The sequence below is a fragment of the Fistularia commersonii genome, chromosome 30 (assembly GCF_037954325.1).
Source record: "Fistularia commersonii isolate RoL2024-O1a breed Wild chromosome 30, RoL_Fcom_v1.0, whole genome shotgun sequence".
NCBI lineage: Eukaryota > Metazoa > Chordata > Actinopteri > Syngnathiformes > Fistulariidae > Fistularia > Fistularia commersonii.
Window position 1 is genome coordinate 10,389,371 of NC_141313.1, and position 22,203 is coordinate 10,411,573.

The following is a 22,203-nucleotide window of genomic DNA, read 5'->3' on the forward strand; positions in this document are numbered from 1 at the left end:
TAACACAGGTTGATGTCAGTGTCATTCCCAGTCTTACAGACATTAAATGAAACCAAACATCATCTGTCTACATCTGTATTATAAAAAAAAAAGGCTAATGAAAAGGCTTTATGAAAGGGTACCTCTGCATTCTGGGCTATTCTGAAATATGCTACTATGAATGCCACATTAATGATTATTTAAAATGATATTATTTGAAATGTGTCACATTTCTTGTTTGGAGGAAATACATGCACATGCCGCACTGTCCATACGTCTGTATAGACGATTATTAATACACAGGAAAGCCCATTTCATTTAAGCCGCGATTTTCAAGAAAATAAAAAGAATTGTTTTCTTCAAAATAAAATAGACGTTTTTTTCCATCCTGTATGGTGCAAGATAAATTGTAAAAAATCAGCAATACCCATCGGAGATCTATTGCCAAGGCTCAACGTGTGTCGTTGATCATTTAGAGAGTGTTTCTTGTCTTCTATCATTCTATTGAAAAAATGAAAAAACACAATATCGTTAATTCCAGTGCTCGGAACGAGACGTGTTTGGCGCACTGTTTTCGTTTTATTTTGAAAGTAATGGGCGGAAACGCGAACGATTAATTCTTGCATGTTTGACGCTGCGAAGGGGACTGGAGGAAGAAAAAAAAAAGCCGAAGGAAAAAAAGGAACATGCGAGGGGTTTGAGAAGGGCGGATTTGGATAAAGTTTCACAATTGTCCTGACCCGAGGAAGCTCCGGGGGGGTTGACGGGGCGTCGATTTCACCGGTAATTTTCACAACAGTTATTAATCGGTTGGTAAAAAAAAAAAACAGTTAGTTCAGTCTGTCTGAGAGCACCATCGTCCCAGTCGCCGGAAGTCTCCATTGAAGCTGCGTCTCCTACAGAGGCAACGGCGTCGACTTTTTTTTTCGGTCGTCGTTTTTTTTTTTTTTTTCATTCGAGTTTTTTTTTCCTTTTTTTATTTTCTCAGCGTGATGGACAGAGAGTGAGGAAATGGAGGCGTAGTGAGCAAGGATGCCCTGTTTTTTTTTTTTGTTTACCAAGCGGCAAGCTAGTAAAGCACATGAATTTGTAGGCCTCCATGTAACGTTAGCTTGACCAAGCCAGCAAACAAAAGGAGAAAATTAATGGAGGCAAGTAAGCTAGCTCCGCTGGTGAAGATGCGTTAAGTAGCGAACGTTAGCTACGTTTCTTTATGATTCCCAACACTAAGCTGTTTGGCCGCCTGATAGTCAATAGTGCAACACAGCCAACTGAATACTTCACCGACGCGTTTGGTCAAATGACTTTGACAGAAAACAACGCCAATAAATAGCTAGCTTAACTCTGCTGCTATAAGTGACACTTTATGAGCTGGTGCCCCCCATTTAAAATGGCTCTCAGTGACTGGAAACATTTGACTTGTTACTGCACTAATTGCTTCTCCTTTTTATGCGCTGCCGAGCTGTCAAGCTACGGCGTGGTTTGGGAGGGAAAATAATCGATTAATCGGCAAAGTGTGCTGCAACGTTTCTTTTATTTATAAATAGATTTTTTTTACTTAACTGTAGAGGCGGTCCTTGGGAAAAAAAAAGTTTGAAATCAGGAGTTCTCTGCATGCAGTGCTATTTCTTAATCTGTATGCTTTATTTATATTTCTCACGAGTCGCCCCCCGCCCCCTTGCCCCCCAATGAACTTAGTTCTAAGAAAAGCTAATCACCTTTACTGAAATGTAATTGCATGCAGACTTGCTTGGTATGCTGGGATTATATGATGACCAATATTACCATAACATGCTCACATAACAATTCCATATGGTATTGAAAGGCAAATGCATGCCTGTGCTGGACTATCAAACCCAGGCAAATCTTTTTTTGTTTCTGGCTCCTGTGTGTAGTGGGAGATGTTGCTGAAACACAGTGATAGTGGTATGATGGTCAAGCGCAACATAACTCCTAACAGTGAATGTTTATAGCAACAGATCATATGCACTCACTTTCTTTGATTATTCTGTAGGGGCACACACACCCTTGTTGTATTCTCATAAGCAATTAAATAGAAGCACTTTTTGCCTGATGTGTGTAGGGATTCCTGGATTAAAATAAATACATTTTTAGGTTATAGAATTTGATAAAATGAACACAGATGACAGTTAGCGGACCAGCAAAAAAGTGAATGGTTATGTTGCAAAACAAAACAAAAACGTAAAAGGCTGATTATGTAGTATTTCCACTCTTGCCTTCTCTGTCCTCCAAGGGATTTATTTTATATCCATCCCTCCTGGGGTTTATCATCTGAGCCTGTTTCCTTTCATGTTATTTATTCTGATCGCTGATACTGTTTGATAATGTAAGGAAAATACCTTTACATTACTCTTGCAAACACAATTTAACAATAAATCCAGCAGTTTAAGTTAGTGTTTCAAAACCTCCTCTTTTGTTAACAAACTACATGCTCGGAAACTGAGTTATCTTTTTTTTTTCTTTTTTTTTATAGGTTCTTCCATAGCAATATGATTAATATTTGGGAATAGTAGTCAGAGCCTGCTAGAGTTACAATGCCCATCAAATCACTGTGTGTTCAAGGTGTCAGTGGAACTGAAAGGAAACAAACTGAGATGACCGAAACACAGCCATGTGTGGTCTTGTTTCACCTCAAAAATTACAAAGGGCACAGTAAGGAGGAGGAGGACAGGTGTTTTCTAAGTTTGCTGCTTTTTAATTGCAGAAATAATGGACGATTCCCATTTCAACTCATCATACTTTTGGTCTCCCGTCCCCACTGTACAAGGACAGGTAGAGACAACCTTATTGTTGGAATTGTCTTGAAATACACATAGATTGCTGGTATATTGTATGTCAAAAGATGCCAAGAAGCAATTATCAACTTGACTGTAAAGATTTTACTTTGAACTTCACCAGACAAATGTTAATGTAATTGTTAATTTACGCAACTCCCGTTGTCGGTAAAGTTCGTTTCACCACACATATACGTGTATTGAATATGATTTCTTGAGGCAAAGGGTTCACTCAATCACATGATCGCTCCTGTCCCTCTCCTCTGTCGTCTCTTCAACCTCTTGTCCCTTTTTCTTCATTTTGTATTTCATTGTGTGTTTGTTCTCTGTTCTTTCCCATTGTTTCCTGTTTCTCTTGTCTTCTTGTGGATCTTTTTTGTTTATCTCATTATCTCCCAATTCATAATTGTTCCTTGGCCTTCTCCTACTGCTGATCTTCACTGTTCCACTAAACTTTGTAACATCGTCTCACCTTTTCCACCCCACACCTCATTCCACTTCCCTCTGACCTTGCTCTCCACTATGACTGTCCTAATGGATGGCATCTATTGTCATCTAACCTCTCACCTACTTCCCCCAATTCTGCATTACATCTTTTACCTCTTACATGTTCATCTCCTTGTATCTTCCCCCATCTTTCAACACTTACTCATCAATCACTTTTTTTTCCCCTTTATTATGTCTATCTCCCCCCTCTGCCACCAATCTACCCTCCTATTCATCCTAATCCAGATTGAAAGCGCCATGTTCCTGAACAAGACAAAAGAGCAGCTAGGTCCAGAGAAGGCCAATGCCCCGTCATTCCCTCACTCCTCTGCATCTTCCACCCCCTCTCCACACTACCCTACGGCTGTCCTTGCCATCCCTGGCTCAGTTGATGCTGGGGCAGGGTTGCGGGTGGTGACCAAACAGGAAGGAAGTGGTGGTCCGGCAGGAGCTGGAGGAAGCGCATCATTGACTGCAATTGGGGGACACTTGCACCAGTCACACACCTCCCAGAATGTCACTGTTGTGCCTGTTCCCTCCACGGGTATCATGACAGCAGGTGAGTGGGGTCCGGTCTTTCTTTGCCTGTTTTAATCATAACATACTCTTCCCATTTGCCATGAAATTTTTTGTGTCATTTCATCATCTGTTTTTTAATTTTGGGTGATTTTAGTTGCTTACAACACTGTCAGAACATGCCCTTATGATTTAATAAATGCTTGCCAGTAGGACATGTGGCATTGCATTGTTTATTCCCAAACAAATCCCAATGAAACAGTAATATATTTGTTTTTTGTAAATGTAGACTTGCATATTAGAACACCTGCCTCTACTAATGGCCATGTAATATTTCTTGACAAAATATTCAAATACTGAGGGCATTGGCTTAATTCTATTCCGGGTGTTACATTCTATTTTTTTCTGCTTCTTGAACATTAAATTATATTAGAATATCAAAAGTTATGAGCATCTTGCCTTTGTTATACATTTTCTAACACTTAAAGGGGTTTATTAAATGGGAGGTCATTGCATTGCCTCATTTTCACTGACAAATGAGCATGTTAGTAGAAATGGACCAGCAACAGCGTGAATGAAATCCCATTTGCGTTCGCTGACAAAACTGTGACAACAGTTAAAATCAATTTTGAATTTTGGATCTACAGGCACACTGACTACCTCCACCTGCTACCTGGTCACAGTAACAGCCCAATTGAGAAGGGATGATAATTAGTCTTGAAAGCATTCTCTCATTTAAAACACAAAATCTTGTTTCCACTCAAGCAGTTGTAGGTTCAGGTGCATAATCCCTATTTTTCTGTTCTCTTCAGGGGTTGTCAAAGTGAATCATCTGCCGTTATTGAAATTTAGCGTGGCATGAATAAACTAAATGCAGTGTTAAAATTTAAAGTAAATGTTACCTGCAGCTGTTACCAGTGAATTTATCTTGAAATATCAAAAATAGCTTAATCAAAAGAAGTTATATTCCATAAAAAAAAAAGTATTTTTAGCAAACCCACTCACTATCCAAATTCACTTTTGCTTAAGATTTATGGTAGTGTGTAAATTAGGCAGCTTACTGTACATTTTCCAATTCTGAACAAGTTTATAATGCTTAATAGTCCTCACCTTCATGTAGTTGGTAGCTATCACTGCTAGTACTTAGTACTTAGTGATAGTGAACCTCTTTTTGACAAAAAAAAAAAAACATATAGTATTGAATTAAAATGAGGATTTTAAAGTGCACATGTCTTGAGTTTTTTTTTTTAATTCACTGTCGTCAGATTGAATTCCACAAATTGCATAAACAACCATTGTATGAGGAAGCAACTTCATATGTGCAACAACCCAAATAAAATATAATCATGGAGTGCATGAAAAAATAAATGGTTTAATGTGTGAACTAAATCACACCCTAATTAAGACCTTCAGTTTGGGTTTGACAGTAACAATATAAAGGTTCAAAATGTTCAGTATGATTTTCTTTTCAATAAACTTTCTTCTGTTAAACATATCCCTGTATTAGATGCATCTAATTGGCTTGTTTGTGTTGCATTTGTGTAATCAGAATGATGTATTTGGATTCTTTCATAAAATATTTTTGTAGCAGTTACTATCTGTAGTGTAGTATCAAGAGATGAATATTTTGAAATTACCCCTATTACTAGCTTAACTTAGACATAATATCTTAAAATATCTATATACTTCTTGTAAACATACCATTGCTTGGACCAACTGGGTAGCCAGATCATGATTTCTCTTTTCCTCTTAGCGGGTTTAGTCATCACAACCCCTCAAGGCACTCTGGTCCCCACTGCTTCCACACAGTCATTTGTAGCTGGACCCCACACTGCCACCACCATGATAGTGTCTGCAGTGCACGCCTCAAATGCAGGTAACTTACCGGTGCTATTCACACATCTTAATTTTTCTACAATTTTTCTATAGAAACTGAATTTTCAGATTATGTTATTATAACTTTTCCAAATATTTCTAATTTTCATTTAACAAGAATTCGATTCCCCCTTTGATATTTCGTTATCATGATCTATGAGAGTTGAAATTTCCAGCATCCCAGTAATAAATAACAACAAGCAGGCATCCCTAAAACAAGCACAAAGGTCATGTACTGGAAATTCAGGCAAGATGAGCGGAGTTAAAATTAATTGAGACTAGACGCACACATCTTATTTGCTTTGACAAGTTTTCCACCCATTTATTATTTTGTATTTTGCATCTGCATTGTCCTTGCACTTGGGCTAAAACACAGTCATGCATTTGTGTTTGTTCAGGATCTTCAACCGGTTCCTGTAATGCTATGTATTGGACCCGCAGTGTCTTTATCTTATAAATAATAAGGCATTTGCTCTCCTTCTCTTCTTTCCAGACAAGAAGGGAGACATTGCTGTTCCCCCAGCAGTTGTAATGCCTACACCTGGAAAGCGAGGCAGAAAGAGCAAACAAGTGATGGGCAGAGTGGCTGGAGTGGGAGGAGTTCTTGCTCCAGGAAGTGATGCTTTAATATTGGCACATCTTGCAGCTGGTGGACCAGTGAGAGTCTCTGCTATAATTATATTTGCCAGAACATTCTCTGTGAAAACTGTTTGGTTAAAATATTTTGTAAACTGGATCTTTACCTTAATGGTTGCTGTTACTCTTCTCTTGTGTTGGCCACATAGACATGTTTTTATGGCCTGATCGATTTCTCTTTTCCCCATTTTTGTCCATCATTCAATAAGATAGAGTCATTAATGAGGATGTTTGATTTAGCATAATAACTTACTATGGCAGCATTTTTTAGAACATTGCTTTTTAAAATAAAAATAATATCTCTTATCATATCTTGATGTATTTTGTTAACTAAATGTAATTGTTTCAATCACTTGTTTTTCCTTTTTACGCATGAAGAATTTTTTTTACTCTTTTTTTTTTTTTCCACTGCTAATATATCAGTATAACTTTACAGCACCATTCTGCCGACCCATATGACCTGTCAAATGATGAGGATGACCATACCAACAAAGAGGGCCCTAAATCATACAGGTAATACAAATATGTGTGGATAAGAAAATGGGGCTTCAGCTATCTGTATAGACTCCGCTACTATTTGACCCTTTAATCATTTGCCTCCATGATGGGTCCCTCTCCTCTCTCCTCTCTTACCAAGGTGTCGGATGTGTGCAGTGACGTTTTTCAGCAAGTCAGACATGCAGATACACGCCAAATCTCACACTGAGGCCAAGCCCCACAAGTGTCCCCACTGCTCCAAGTCGTTTGCCAACTCTAGCTACCTGTCCCAGCACATCCGCATCCACAGTGGTGCCAAACCCTATACCTGCACCTACTGCCAGAAGACATTCCGGCAGCTCAGTCACCTGCAGCAGCACACACGGTATGGGACCTGGCTGTTTTGGTTGCTTTATTTAGTCTCCATGTCTTCTAGCTCCTGCACGTGCATGTTGTATATGCTTTAAAAGCATGCATGTGTATGTGTGTGTATGTGGAGATGGGTGAAGGGGAATGGATAGTGTATGGGGAAGTATTGGCTTGTTATGGTAGAATGTTGACAGAGGAAAGCTCCTGTCTGACAATCTAGCTGTCTCCTAAGCGGTGTATCATTCATGTTTACTGAAATCGCAGCTACAGTCGAGCCATAATTATTTCAAGAGTTAAAAATTCTTCACTGCCTAAATTCTCTCAGAAAACATCGCAGTACAGATGGCACCTGCTGAAATGTTTCCTTGTGGAGCTTAGTGTTGACTATCTTATTCTGTTAACATTTCTCAGTTCAGCTTTTATGCTGTCTTTACTTAGTTTTGTGAATTTTTATCTGAGACCAACAAATATCTCTTTGTTGTGAGGGCCGCTTAATATCACTGGAGAATCCTATAATTCTGAAAACTTCACAAGAATGTCACCCAGAAAATAAGAAAAGCAATGTCCTACTTTTGGTTTCATTATTCATTGCACATTAAAATGCATTAAATACATTGATTAATATGTTTGCAGATATCCATGTTTATCAGAAACTAATGTAATATAGCAATGACAAATTATTGATAGCAATAAGGATTTTGGCTGGCATCATCTTAATTCCACAAACTGCCAGCTGTCATTTAAAATTTGCATTTTTGTGAATAATGGAATGTTATAGTGTTATGTAATTTTATCTGGATAGTGATAGACGTCCAGGTAAAGATAGTCAGGTCAATAAGTATGTGATCCCCCATGATTTTGCAAGTTCTCCTGCTTAGAAATCATGGAGGGGTCTAAAATTTTCACTGTTGGTGCATTTCCACTGCAAGAGACAGGCTCTTAAAAAAATCAGAAATCATTATTTTTTAATCAATTTATTTGTAAATTACAGGGTCAAATAAGTATCTGATCCCTTGCTTATCAGCCAGATTTCTGACCGTAAAAGACATGTTCCTCTGCTTTTGAAAAGTCCAATTACACTCCACTCATCATTCTAATTGAGTAGCACATATTTGAGGTTGTTAGTTATTAAAAGACACCTGAGCACCCCATAATCCGTCAAAAGTGTAGCAGCCAACATAAGCAAAACCAAAGAGCTGTCAAACAACACAAGAGACAAAATTGTTGACCTTCACAAAGCTGGAAAGGGCTACAGAGCAATTGCTAAGCAGCTTGGTGAAAAATGAACAACTGTTGGAGCCATTGTCAGAAAATAGAAGAGGCTAATGATGACTGTCAATGTCCCTTGGACTGGGGCCTCATGGAACATCTCTCCTTGTGGGGTATCAATGATGCTAAGAAAGGTGAAGAATCATCCCAGAACTACACGGGAGGAGCTGATAAATGACTGGAAGACAGCTGGGACCACCGTTTTCAAAGATACTATCAGTAATACACTGAGACATAATGGTTTAAAATCATGCATCGAACAGAAGATTGCCCTGCTTAAGTCAGCCCATGTCAAGGCCGTCTGAAGTTTGCCAGAGGACTCCTGCGAGAAAGTTTTGTGGTCAGATGAGACCAAAATAGAACATTTTGATCTTAACTCCATTCACCATGTTTGGAGGAAGAAGAAGGATGAGTATCATCCCAATAATACCATACCTACAGTGAAGCATGGGAAAGGAAGCATCATGCTCTGGGGGTGTTTTTCAGCACATGAGCCAGGACGACCACACTGTATTAAGGAGAGGATGAACGGAGCCATGTATTATGAGATATTGGGCAAAAACTCCTTCCTTCACTCAGAGCATTGAAGATGGACCATGGCTGGGCCTTCCAACATGACAATGACCCGAAGCACATGGCCAGGAAAACCAAAGAGTGCTCTGTAAGAAGCTTATCAAGGTTCGGAGTGGCCCAGCCAGTCTCCTAATGCCAATTGAAAATCTTTGGAAGGAGCTGAAACTCCATGTTGCTCAGTAACAGCCCTGAAACCGGAGAGATCTAGAAAAGATCTGTTTGGAGGAGTGGACCAAAATCCCTGCTGCAGTGTGTGCAAACTTGGTGAAGACCTACAGGAACTGTTTGACCTCTGTAATTATCAACAAAGGCTTCTGTACCAAATATTAAAATTGTTTGACTCAAGGGATCAAATACTTATTTTAATACTTTTCTGTAATTTACAAATAAATTGTTAAAAAAAAAACCTACAATGTGATTTCCAATTTTCTTTTTTATTTTTTACTGTCTCTTGCAGTGGAAATGCACCAAAGATCAAGATTTTTTAATCTGTTAGTAAAAACAGTTAATATTCAGTATTATTTATAAGAAAGTAAAGCTCTTTGATAATTACTACTCTTTTTTTAATAATGGAAACAAACTCTGTTTAATTTTTGAGACGTGTGATTTTTCCATACCTAAACACAAATCATACTCTTCACAAAAAAAAATCCCCCATTTTACTCTCAAACCTACTGATATGAAAAAAAATCTTCGTAGTATAAAGGAACTTTAGTAATGCATCACTTTCTCTTTAGCCAGTACCAGTTCTGTATCACAATTTAAAGTTATTTTTTGGTGTTTCTCTGTGAGATAATACAAAAATTTATTTCAGTGTTAACAATTGGTTGAAACACACAATGAATGAGATAGTAAATAATGGGATAACATATTACCTTTTTCAAAGTGTATCCTTGTTCCTACGTCAGAAGTGATATTGACATTATGTCAGAAGTGTCACTCTGTCCCTTCCAGTCACTCCGTAATATGATGACTCATCTGTTTTTGCAAACTAGAATATCCTTGCAAACAGGATCTTCAGTTATTGAAGATCTCTGAGCTAAAGGTAATATAATAATTAATGCATTTCTATCCCTTGCACAAAGTGTTTGTAACCTTAGGACCTAAAGGTTCATATCTGGTAGCTTTGTAGAAATTTCCATGTAGCCTAGTGGTCACGATTGACATGCATTAGAAAAAGTGCAATAGTAATTGGAAAGTCTTAACTATCTACCCAGTTACCCTAAGGGGTAGATTTCACTCAGTTTCATAGCCTATGGATATTGTGAAAACTTAGTGGTTAAGTTTGTGGCATTTGGTTTTGCTGACATATTTCTTATTGGAACATTTGAAGCCGCTGTCCCCAACCAGTTTGGAGCCACACACCAGATTTCATGTAAGATAGCCTTCAAGGGGTTGTGGTTATACACATCAAAATAAAATGCATCCAGTCTGAAAAAATGTAAATCACATAAAAATATAGCTCACCATAATGATGAAACATTGCTGACCTGAGCTACTTTTCTCACTGGGGTATGACAAGCATCTCAGTAGTGTATGTGTCAAGAAGCACAGACGGATGCTATTGGGACAGAATAAAACAATTGTTTGAAAAGTGTTAAACTGTTGTAAAGCACGTGCTTACCATTCTTACCTAAAAAAGTTCTAATGATGCACCGTAGTAAAAACAAAATCTTGTTACTCCCCGAGAGAGGAGTAAATCCTCAGTTTCCCAAACAGTATAATCCTGTCAATTGAAACAAGTGAAGAAGTATACAAATGAACTATACAATAGCACACCATTCAATTATTTTTTTATAAGTTCCTTGTGACATGGTAGTTGCTTTCAAAGTCATTGATATCATATTATAAACTTCTGAATTACACCAATCAACTGTGTTTGCAGAAATGCACACACATCATTCACTTCAAAATAACTCATTCCCTTCTCAGTCCAAATCATGAAATTAGGCCACCCAGTTGGTATGCTGCCCTGTCGCAGAAGAGCAGGGTTAGAAGTTATATGTCCTCAACTCAGGTGCTTGCTGCTCCATTAGGAAATTGGTGAGGTTGATTGTACCATCATATAATCTCTAGTCAGTTTTCAAAAGCTTCATTACATTTAATCCCCTCTCCGGGTTTAAGTGAGATATAGAGGATATCTATAAATGAAAAGATTTTGTACTTGCTTGCTTGTTTAGTATCCCATTTTCTCAAGCAATGTTGCATTTAAGGCCTGTTACCCTCGGTTAAGTTTTTTGTTTTCTAAATATGTCACCCCTGCCTTCTCTGGTCAAATATACCAAACATTTAGTTAGATCGTAGAATTATTATGAGCCTGTATAGTTACGCTTTCAGACTTGAGCAGTTTTTTTGTTATTTTTCCAGAGATATCTTCTATTATATTGTAAATCTTATCATGTAAACTGGACTCTCTTGTCTTCCAAATTTTTACCCACCATCCAAGACACCTCTTCAGTTTTGAGCTGACTTTTGAGTGACGTTTGTCGACAGACAGGTTTTCAGAACTGACAGATATTTAAATATTGGCCTTTTGAATATGTCACCAGTAGTGAATATGTTGATCGACACTACAACTAGGAAAGCACCTGCCTTTCATTGTGCATTTTGATTCAGGTGGATGAATTTCACCATTGTTTTTTCGTGCATTTAGAATTCAAAAATAGTTATTCCTTGGTAGTAATTCTAAATTCAAAATCTAAAGCTCCACATAGTGTAAAATGCAGAAATACCGTGATACTTATTGGTGGGTTTGAGCCCAGCAGTCTTTTTTATCATTAACTAGCCTTCTAATATCCAGATGAAATTAAGTAATTGGCTGATGCCCTTTTGATTTAAAATTGATATATGGTCTAACTGGATTGTAACTATATATCTCAGACACTATGGGTTTTGAATATATATCTGTTGTGGTCAAATCTGAATGTAGCTGAAATCTCTGAAGTAATTTAATATAAAGAAAACAATTTTGTTGGCAATTTTTATACTTCAAAAACACTTTGCTAATAGTTCTCCCTAGAAGTTGCTTTTACCTAAGAAAATTTAGTATGGTGTGAGTTCAAAATATCACTTTGGATTCATTGAAAAGGTAATTTTACCTCCATTGACACTGTTGATGACTTAATTGATGGTTGAACTTGAGAGTCACCCTTTTATTCCCACGATTACCCAGCAATAGGTTATGAGGTCAAGCAGGACCTGCAGGGACCTGCAGGGATCTGCAGGTCTGCCATTAGTCCTAAAAATGGATCTCAATGCTGCATCTGTACATTCTGACAATATTCAGACAGTCACAATCTACCCAGAACAGGGCAGATCAAACAGAGTGAGCGAGCAAGAGCGAGAGAAAGTCATGGGGGGAGGGGGGAGAGAGAGAGAGAGAGAGAGAGAGAGAGAGAGAGAGAGAGATAAAAGCGTGACTGACTGTGCTTGCTAATGTTTTTGTTCTGTGTTTTCACAATTCAGACACAGCACAAAGAGCACACTGTCAAACTCCATAATCAACGTAATTGATCGCAGACCATCATCACTTGAACGCATGATTTAATCTTGAGTTCATCACAAAGTTTGGTCATGCTGTAGCCTAAATCTCTCGCTGTTTCTCTCTGTTTCTCTCTCTCTCTCTCTCTCTTTCTCTCTCTCTCTCTATTTCCCTCTCTCTCTCTCCAACCCCCTCCCCCACAACCCTGGTGTTAGAAACCACACTGAGGCCAAGCCCCACAAGTGTCCCCACTGCTCCAAGTCGTTTGCCAACTCCAGCTACCTGTCCCAGCATATCCGCATCCACACCGGGGCCAAACCCTACACCTGCACCTACTGCCAGAAAGCATTCAGGCAGCTCAGTCACCTACAGCAGCACACACGGTACTGTGAATGGCTGGGTGGTTCTTGGCAGGTGTGTGGGAGGAGGTCCGCAGTGTGAACAATAGCAGCTTTTCTTTCGTTCATTTTCTCCTGTAGGGTTCTGTTGGCATAATAGAAAATTAAAACAAATGATTACAAGATGAACCAAGAAAGCGAAACATAATAGACATATCCTGCCTAGGTGCTCAATCTGAACTGCACTGTTAATTGGATCACAGTGAGTGAAGCTTGTATGTAACTGGGCACACTGGTACCAAAATTTATACTCATACTTCATTGAATTATTTTGATTTTAATACCTCAGAAATTGCCTCAAAACTATTTAGGTTCTATGGTAAATATTCTCAATGGTATTTCAGAATTTGTTACATATCTGTAAAATCACAAATACAAACAAAATACAGTTTTTATTTGTGAACATTAAATATTGTTGGTCAAGAGTAGACTTGCAGCTGCACTCGGTGTAACCCAAGCTTTTTGTTAGAAAACTTTTTCTCCATTTCTGTTCACAGTGGCAGTAAGAATGGCTGACTGCACGGTTAGATTTCACTGACTGGTGAGGAGAGAAATGTAAAACTTTAAATGTACTGCAAAATGGCCATATCTAATAATTATATTTTTGGACACACAAATAAATAACGTCAAGCTTTGTTACGTTCTTGTATAGTGGGCTATGTTATAGCCCATTACACCAGGGATTGGTGTGCTAACGGGCTGTCAGCTGTCTGTATATGTTTTCTTAATGGTGTTACTGGGTAAAATAACTTTGATGCTGTTGTGCTGTTCAGAAAAAAATCAAAAATTGAATCGCCGGGAGCAGCATGGCGCAGGAGGTAGAGCAATCGTCTTTGGAACCTAACATTCCCAATTCGGTTCCCGGCTCCTCCTAGAGTGTCGAGGTGTTGTTGTACAAAACACTGAACCCCTAACTGCTCCTGTGGACAGCATTCTTACTGCTCATGGTTCATCCATGATGGGTTAATTGCAGAGAATGAATTTCCTCATGGGGATTGATGAAGGATTAATTATTATTATAAATTATGCATGTTTCCAAAAAAAGGGTTTATCAGAGGGTGTGAACAGTCAAAGTCCCATAAATATTAAGAATTAATAAAGCTAAACTTGGAATGAGAGGCAACACAATGCAGAGTTTCAGTTTCAACACTTACCCATTCGCCTGTTAGGACTGGGTGTGAAATGACATACCCACTTGCATAATAAATGTGATCAAATTCTACCTCTCATCTTTTCAACAAGATCCCTTTTAACCAAGCAGGATATACTACACAGGAGCACACAGGGCATCTCGTTAATTATGAAAATTTAACTTATTGGAAAAAACATCTCTAACAAGAAGTTGGTGACAGTGATCCAAATTAATCGACTAACAACTTCTGTCAAAAAAATTTACATGAATATGTTCTTAAAAGTGGATAGACAGGCCCAGCACAAAACTTGTCTGACTCTAGATAATTTTGATGAATGCAATAAAATCCTCTTAGAACCCTTGAAGAGAGTAGACATCTGTCAGCTGTTATGAAAATCCTTTAAGTCAAAAGCTTAGAGCTGTCCAAGGAAAGAAAATAAATTAGATTGAGCGGCAATTGTTTGAATATCTGGTTGAAAAATGTAATCAGGAACTGCCAAAAATCACCTGTAACTGAAAAAGTGGTTGGCAATGCTCATCACTGGAGGTGGAGGTTACTTTAGCACCCCTACTATGGCTCCCTCTAGCTCTAAGAATATGGAATTAAATACAACAACTGTTTCATTGTTTTGTTATTGGCCAGCAAGGTGCAGCAATGATTAGCACTTCCACCTCCCAGCAAAGTCACTGGTTCAACTCTGACAGGGAGGGCTTTTCTGTGTGGAGTTTGTCCACCGGTTTCATCAGTCCTAAAACATCCAGTAGGTTCATTGGACCAGATGTGTGAATGAGGAGGTGAATGGTCCTGCTTGCACAATGACAGCCCCACTGTGACCATGAGTGCAGGACAATTGGTACAGATAATGAATGACTTAGCGTTCCATTGTCATTTTCTTCTTTTTTATTATTTCAAAGGAAATATCTATTATTCTGGTTGTGAGACGCGCATTTTTTTTTTACATCACAATGTCTATAAAGTCCACATTGACAGCAGATTTGAATTTCTTTGAACAAGTTTTTTGAGTTAATTCCTAGGGAGGTTGACCGCACAACTTGCTGATTCAGTTTTTATTTTTTTTCCAAGTTAATTGTCAATTGCATCCAATTGACATCATATGCAACTGTGGTTTTTTATTTTTTCAGGATTCATACTGGAGACCGGCCATACAAGTGTAGCCACCCTGGCTGTGAGAAAGCTTTCACTCAGTTGTCTAATTTGCAGGTAAGTTATATCACCTTTTTCATCCAATGGTGATTGATGTGTTCATGACATTGTCTCAAGATTGATGGGTCTACATGTCTGCTGACTCCTGGTTGGTCACAAGGCAGTATTCTAGTCAGAAGCATTGGGATTTTATCACAGTTTGTGACTTGGGTGTGCGGTTTGCTTACCCTATTATCTTTAATTTTACTTTATTTTATTTCAAAAGTAGCTAGTGCCACATTCCCATTGTGATTCTTCCTGTTTGGAAGTAGCCATTTAAATCAGTGTTGAATTCAGTTCTTAAAATGAATTGAAACAAAATGAAAAGTCCATGTAGTTTGCTAAATTGTTCAAGCTCTTTATGGGCAGTTTATATATATGTGTGCATAGATCTCCTTTTCTTTCGGCTGCTCCTTCCAGGGGTCACCACAGCAAATTGTCTTCCTCCATCTAACCCTCCTCGCTGCATCCTCCTGTCTTACATCAGTTAACCTCATTTCCTCTTTCACTCCACCAATGTAACTCCTCTCTGGTCTTCCACTTGGTCTCCTGCCTGACAGTTCTGACCTCATCATCCTTCTACCAATATATTCACTATCCCTCCTCTCTACATGTACATTTTGTTCTGACCTTATCTCCACAGCAACGATATGTGCTGTCTCCCTGAGTGACCCATTCCTGTTCCAATCCATCCTGTTCATTCCTAAAGAGAACTCAAAATTCTCAAAAACTCAAAACTCCAACCTTTTCTTTAGTGTCACTGTCTTGTGTTTGTGTACTTTATCAGAAAGTCACACTGCCTCTAGGACAGCATACGAAGGGTAGCTGAAAAGCCAAATAAAATATATTAAAAAAACGTGATGTCAAATATAGTATACCAGCTTTTTAAGAGTGATCTGTTATGCTGAAAGGATTATTAATCTCAATCCAAGGGGGAAACCATCTCTTTCTTTAAGAATAGGCTTGAAACCTTTCTTTGAGAGAGCTAATAGTTAGTACTAGGCTAGCCTCTTATTATGCAGGCAAAGAAGAACCTGAAGAAGACTGTTTATTGTCAACATTCAGTTATTCATACAGCACAACATCACTGATATTCAACCACTGCATTTAACCCATCAACGATGAACTTTGAGCAGTAGGCAGCCACATGAGCAGCGCCAGGGGAACAGTTAGAGGTTCGGTGTCTTTCTCAACAACACCTCGACAGGCTAGGAGGAGCACAGGAATCCTGGGAGTCAAAAAAGAAAAGTGTTTCCAAGATGACCACTCTTAATCCCCTGCGCTACGATCCTTAAGATAAGATATAGGCATACTCTGCTGTTGGATATCCTATGATACATATCTCTCATTGACTCATTCATTGACTCTTTCTTTAAGACATTTGGCCTCTCATCAGCTCTGTCCTAAGAAGTTATTGTGATTGTGATATAATTATCAGAAAACAGGCGACAAATAGAATGTAATCATCTGGGACCTTGGAACTAACACAGGATGTGACAAAGGCAATGACCCTCAAAAAAAATCAGGATTTTTTTAATGCCAAAAAAGCAACTAGAATTGATAACATCACACTAGAAAGACTGCATGTGGGCGCGCAGGAATCTGAAATAACAGAAAAGACAAATGTGATATCTAGAAGCAAAACAGGAAGTAAAGGAACGTAAAGGAAAAACATGTAACAGGACTTTTTATGTATGTGTGTTTATTTAAAGTACAAAACAGAACCTTATTTAAAAAATTGCTATTTCAACAACCTGTTTGCTTATCTTTTCTCTGTCTGTGCAGTCTCATCGTCGGCAGCACAACAAAGACAAGCCGTACAAGTGCCACAACTGTAACCGTGGTTACACAGATGCTGCCAGCCTGGAGGTGCACCTATCTACGCACACTGTCAAACATGCCAAGCTGTTCTCCTGTGGCCTCTGCAATCGGTCCTATACCTCGGTAGGATGTCCCACCTGTCATTCAATAATCAGAAAAGAGATTTTTAAAACTCACTTGTATACATAACTCAAAACAGGAAGGTTTATATTATTGCATATTATACATATTATTACATAGCACACGTACAGTGTCAATCAGTACAATTTTACAACTCCAAAATTGTTAATGATTTAAACATTTTGCTTTCACATGCACATGTTTTCCGTCAGATGCAGATGAGTGACTCTTAGTGCAGTTAAATATTGTGATTAGCAATGTTAATCGGTTGTAAAAGAACTGTTTTAGTCTTAGTAGTGCTTACTGTGTCAACATTTTGGGAAAAAATCCAGTGTGTATTTATGAGAAAACAAATTTTGTCTCGCCCATGCAATATTGACTTCTGGACTGCAAAAAATACATACAAGAAAATAAAAAAAAAAAGAACTTTACAAGGTTTACATTTTACATTTGTCCTGCTTAGCTGTATTTCTGAATAACACATACTGCCCATATAGCTGACAGGAGTGTAAATATATTTTGCTGTCAACCTGATCATATTTCAGAAAAATCTACAATGTCTTTCTATGAATCTGATCACCAATAATGAGCAATTTATCAAATGTGAAGCCGCAGCCATCCACGAGAACTGATCAGGGTCTAGTAGGACTTAACTTGCAAGTGAAGTTTTACAGTGAATAATATTGCTTTATGTTTTCTGTCTTACCTCTTGCCCTCCCCCTTTCCAGGAAACCTATCTAATGAAACACATGAGAAAGCACAACCCTGACCCGCTAACAGTGGCAGCAACGGTAGCTGCCCAGCAGGCCCAAGGCCTCACATCAGGGGGAGTTGGCAGAGGTCGAGGCCGTGGCAGAGGGAGAGGAGGTACGAGCAGGGCAAGCCAGCTCCAGAGTCAGGCTAACCCTAACAGTGCCACCCAAAACCCCAACCCTGGACCCCCTGGCAGCTACCAGCAACCCCAACAGCCCACAGAAGCTGTGGTCCCATGTCCATTTGACCTCCATCAGTACAAGACAGTGGCAGCTGGCGAGATCCAGTACAAATCAGTTACTGTGGCTGACCTGCCAGTAGCCCACAAAGACCTCTGTCTCACTGTCTCCACATCAGCCATACAAGTGGAACACATGAACTCATAGGCTACATCTTACCAACCTGTCTGACAAATTGTGTCTGCAATTTAGAATGGTCCATGTGAACAAGTGATTTCTATGTTATCCATAATGTAAGCGTCTTAAAAGAAGTCAAATTGAATTGGATAGAAGGCTGAGAGATTCCTCACCTGATTCGTCATCAGATGATGCGAGCCTGCAGCCTTCAGGAATTTAACAACAAACTCTTTTCTAAATTCCCTTTTGTGTGGCTGTGAGTTATTTTCACTGGTGTTAACGAGAACATAAAACTTCCAAGTTCTTCACCTAGTGGCAATTTCTCAGCATTTTAAGAAGCTTTAATGTTGAATATAACCCTAAATTACTTTGGAGGACACAGTTATTTAAAATTTGCTTCATGATTCCCGAAGCTACCTGTGCCAGGGATCCCTTTGCAGAATTGCATGTCCAGGACACAGACACAATGGTGTATTAATACCTACTGAAAAAAAATTGGGTTACTTTCCTGAAAAACTGAAGCGGGGACAGGTTTTTTTGCCTTCTGACACAATCACATTCTGACCTGAGTTATCCAATTGGATGGAGTTCCACATTCCTCCCTAAACCCAGTTGAGTGAATAGTTGGAAGATGCTTTGAAAAACACCCCATGCACATACCAGCAGTTTCACTCTTTAGAACCTTGACGACGGAGGCCTGCCAGTGTCCTTCCATTCCCTCATTGCAGCCTTTGAAATACATTTTATCAGAGGTTGGAAGCCACAGTTGTTTTACAGGTTCAAAGATCTAAAAATGGAAGAAAAAAAGCGTTAATGGTACAGCGATTTATTCCATAATTATTGAACACATTAAGATGATTCAAAACATTTCCATGCCAAAACAGTTCAGCCAGGCTATCAAGGATGGGTTTCGACATACATAATATAATCTAAGAGGTGTGTCCAAAAATGTCCACATTTAAATGAATGTGATTTTGACACTTTTTCGTGGGGTATCATGTAGTGGCAGACTGCTACATGACAGAGGAAGGGATACAGGAGGGAAAGGACATGGTGTGTGTCAAACATGCTACCTTCAACACCCATCTCCTCAAAAATTAAGGAATTGAGGAATCTTTTTTTTTCTGTCGGTGCCCAAAGTATCACATTAGACGGGAAGAGCTAATGAATGCACTAAACGTGTCAAGATTCCGTGTCAGTTTGGAAAAGAAGAGAAAACAAATAAAAGGACTCGGGAGGGTGGTGGGGCTGGGGTGGGGGGGTGGGGGATCATTGTGAAAGCACTTGATGAAGCTTGTACTTCACCGCCTATGTTTGTCATCATTGTACTTTTTTTTATATATCTTGTATGTATTTTTCTACCGACAGAGGAACAAGTGAACCAGAGAGAAAGAAATGTGAATGTGAAGGGGACAGAGAGGAAACTTAACAGCTTTCTTTTTTTCGTACTAATGAAAGCGACACCGTTTACTGTCCTTTATTGCATAAAGAACAGTCACACTCACCATCGTTAGGACGGTTGTTAAGGAAGTAATGATTGTGATAAAAAAAAAATGGCTGACAGGTACTGTTATTAATCTTTTTTTGAAAGAGAAGTTTTCATACATATTATTACTTCTTTCATTATAACTGTATTTCAAATGTTATCCACGTTATTATCAATCTGAGGCATTATGGTATTGCAGTATGTTGTACATAACATAGATTGAAAAGGTTTCATTTCGACTTTCTTCTGTATAAGGGAAGTATGTCCTGTGAACAGCAGTTATGGAACTAATGGAACTGAGCAAGTACCAAAACATCCGGTGTCCCAGCTTACCTATAGTGATGGTAGATCCCTCTACTTCCTTATAGTAATGTTACAATCAAACAGAATAAGTTTCCATTTTCCAAAAATAAATCCCCAGAGTAATCCCTTCAAACACCTTAATTCATAAACAGAAGTTTTGGATTGGCAAATAAATAGCTGTGGGTGTGTTATTGATCCACATCAATGCATTGTCAATCAGCAATATATTTTAGCTACAATAAAGCCTCTTTGAATGCAGTATTAATATTTTGCTCCATAGATTTATTTGGACGGCAACCCTGTTGTGTTTGATTGTAGACTTGCAAATGAGTCGACTCAATGCAACCCAACAAAGTCTTTGAAAAAAAAAAACGGAAAACACAGTTTATTGTCTTAAGACATGTTGTAGACTTCATAGAAGAATACATGATGCTATCCAGTAGGGTGAGGTCTTCAAACTTAACTAGATTCATTTTGTTCTCTGTGCTACTTTCACAAGATTGATTTTTATAAAGAACCTTATCAAATCCATGCCACAAGCTACAACATGTGCAGTAACTCAACGAAACTGCAAAAAAAAACATGCACCCCTCCAGAAAATGTGAAGCTTGTTGTTTTGGAAGCAAATCATTGTAAAATGAGGCTAATAAACATGATGAAATACCTGAAACCATTACCACATGCTCTCTGCACAGGTTAGTGTGGAAATGACTAGTACAGGTGTGCTTTTAATAAACCATAACATTTCTAAGAGGTGCATGTCAAATCACATCTGACATCAGTTTTTCATCCAACTAGCTGTCACGGTCAAAATAATGTACTGCACCCTCAGGAGATGTGTTTCTGATCCATCATCATGTCACAACCCCTCTCCATTTCTGCATTCATCTTCCTCACCAAGTCCAAGTCCGTTATTTGCTCTTTGTCTGCCTTTCAGTAAATATAACGCTCAATATCTATCAGCTTAAACCCCCAAACAATCTGCTCTGTTTCAGCCGCCTTTTTTTGGACTCATATGGAAAACTCTGCACTGTGGCAACCGCTGTACGATACAACCAAGGCACCAGATAAGTAAAGGAACCGTGACCACCGAGGGTCTGCTCCTGGCCCCTACCTCTCTGTCAGCTGGATCATGGACGGAGCTTCCGTCAGAGACTGCTATAAACTTATTCCTGTCCTGTCATCCTCTTAACTAATTACCTTATTCAGGAATAAAACTCTTAAATGAATCACCTGATTCCTGAGTCTTTCTGGCATCACATTATGCCCCCCCCCTCCCCCCAGTATTGGATTATTCACTGAATAGACCTTTTTGTTATCGTGGAAGTATTAAAATAGACTAAGGATTTGTCTTAAATGCTGGCGCTCCCAATATTCAATTTGAATATTAACAATATCCTGAGAGGCTAACCTGGCTGAAGTCAGTTTTAAGGGATTTGTTGAAAATCCAACAAATTCCCATGGTCAAATTGTTGAATATTGCGATATTGTGATCATTTACTGATCCCATGGGAAGGAGACAAGTCATGTAAAGCTAACAAATCTTGCATATGTTAATGTTGGTAGGTAAAGATGCAGACGTTGGTGTTCCCCTTATCAGAATGTCCACGGTGTGATTCCTAGCGCCCCCTGTCTGCATGTCAAAGTGTCTTTGTAGGGACATCTTTCCTCGGTCATGTTGTAAGCACAACTGGAGTGAACACTGACTAATTAAAGATACCAGTTATGTTCCCCACATGGCCTGTCCCCCACAATGTCGGTGAGCTGCATAGCTTCTTGGGCATGAAGTCCTACATCCGGCAGCGGGTAAAAAACTTTGCTACCATCTCCGATCCAGAAAGGACAGGTGATGCAACCAAGGTATGTGATTGTGCTTTCTCACAGTGTCGGGCCCTCGTCTTAGCCTATCTGAACACAATGTATAGGTTGATGATAAAAGGTCGCTTGAAAACCCCAGGCGACCCTTCATTATAGACATCAATGCTAGTAATGTGGCCCTGGTAGGGTACCATCCCAGGAGGGGAGCAAGGACAACAGATAAACGTCTCCTTCAGTAGTGCCCTCAGCCATCAAGAGAGGAGCAGCTGTGACATTCATCAGGAGCTGCTAGCTGATGTCCCGGCTCTTCCCAGCTTCCATTCCTGACTCTATGTGCAGATATTCCTCGCATGCAG

At 39.0% G+C, this 22,203-nt stretch overlaps 1 protein-coding gene across 7 annotated transcripts; it reads left to right on the forward strand.

Annotated features, from left to right (window-relative positions):
* Positions 1-620: 620 nt before the first annotated feature.
* Positions 621-21,256, forward strand: znf384a (zinc finger protein 384 a). 7 transcript variants are annotated; one of them, XM_086177752.1, is made up of 12 exons: positions 621-762; positions 2,705-2,772; positions 3,507-3,819; positions 5,530-5,652; positions 6,145-6,308; positions 6,724-6,800; positions 6,925-7,149; positions 12,672-12,839; positions 15,130-15,208; positions 16,976-17,134; positions 17,860-17,998; positions 21,025-21,256. In XM_086177752.1, exons 2-12 carry the CDS (start codon positions 2,710-2,712, stop codon positions 21,102-21,104), a joined length of 1,590 nt encoding a protein of 529 aa, XP_086033878.1. In that variant the 5' UTR covers positions 621-762; positions 2,705-2,709; the 3' UTR covers positions 21,105-21,256. The 7 variants fall into 7 exon arrangements, with proteins under 7 accessions (XP_086033878.1, XP_086033872.1, XP_086033877.1 ...); XM_086177746.1 differs by lacking the exon at positions 21,025-21,256 and having other exon boundaries at positions 17,860-19,468; XM_086177747.1 differs by lacking the exons at positions 621-762; positions 21,025-21,256 and adding an exon at positions 923-1,130 and having other exon boundaries at positions 17,860-19,468.
* Positions 21,257-22,203: the final 947 nt, after the last annotated feature.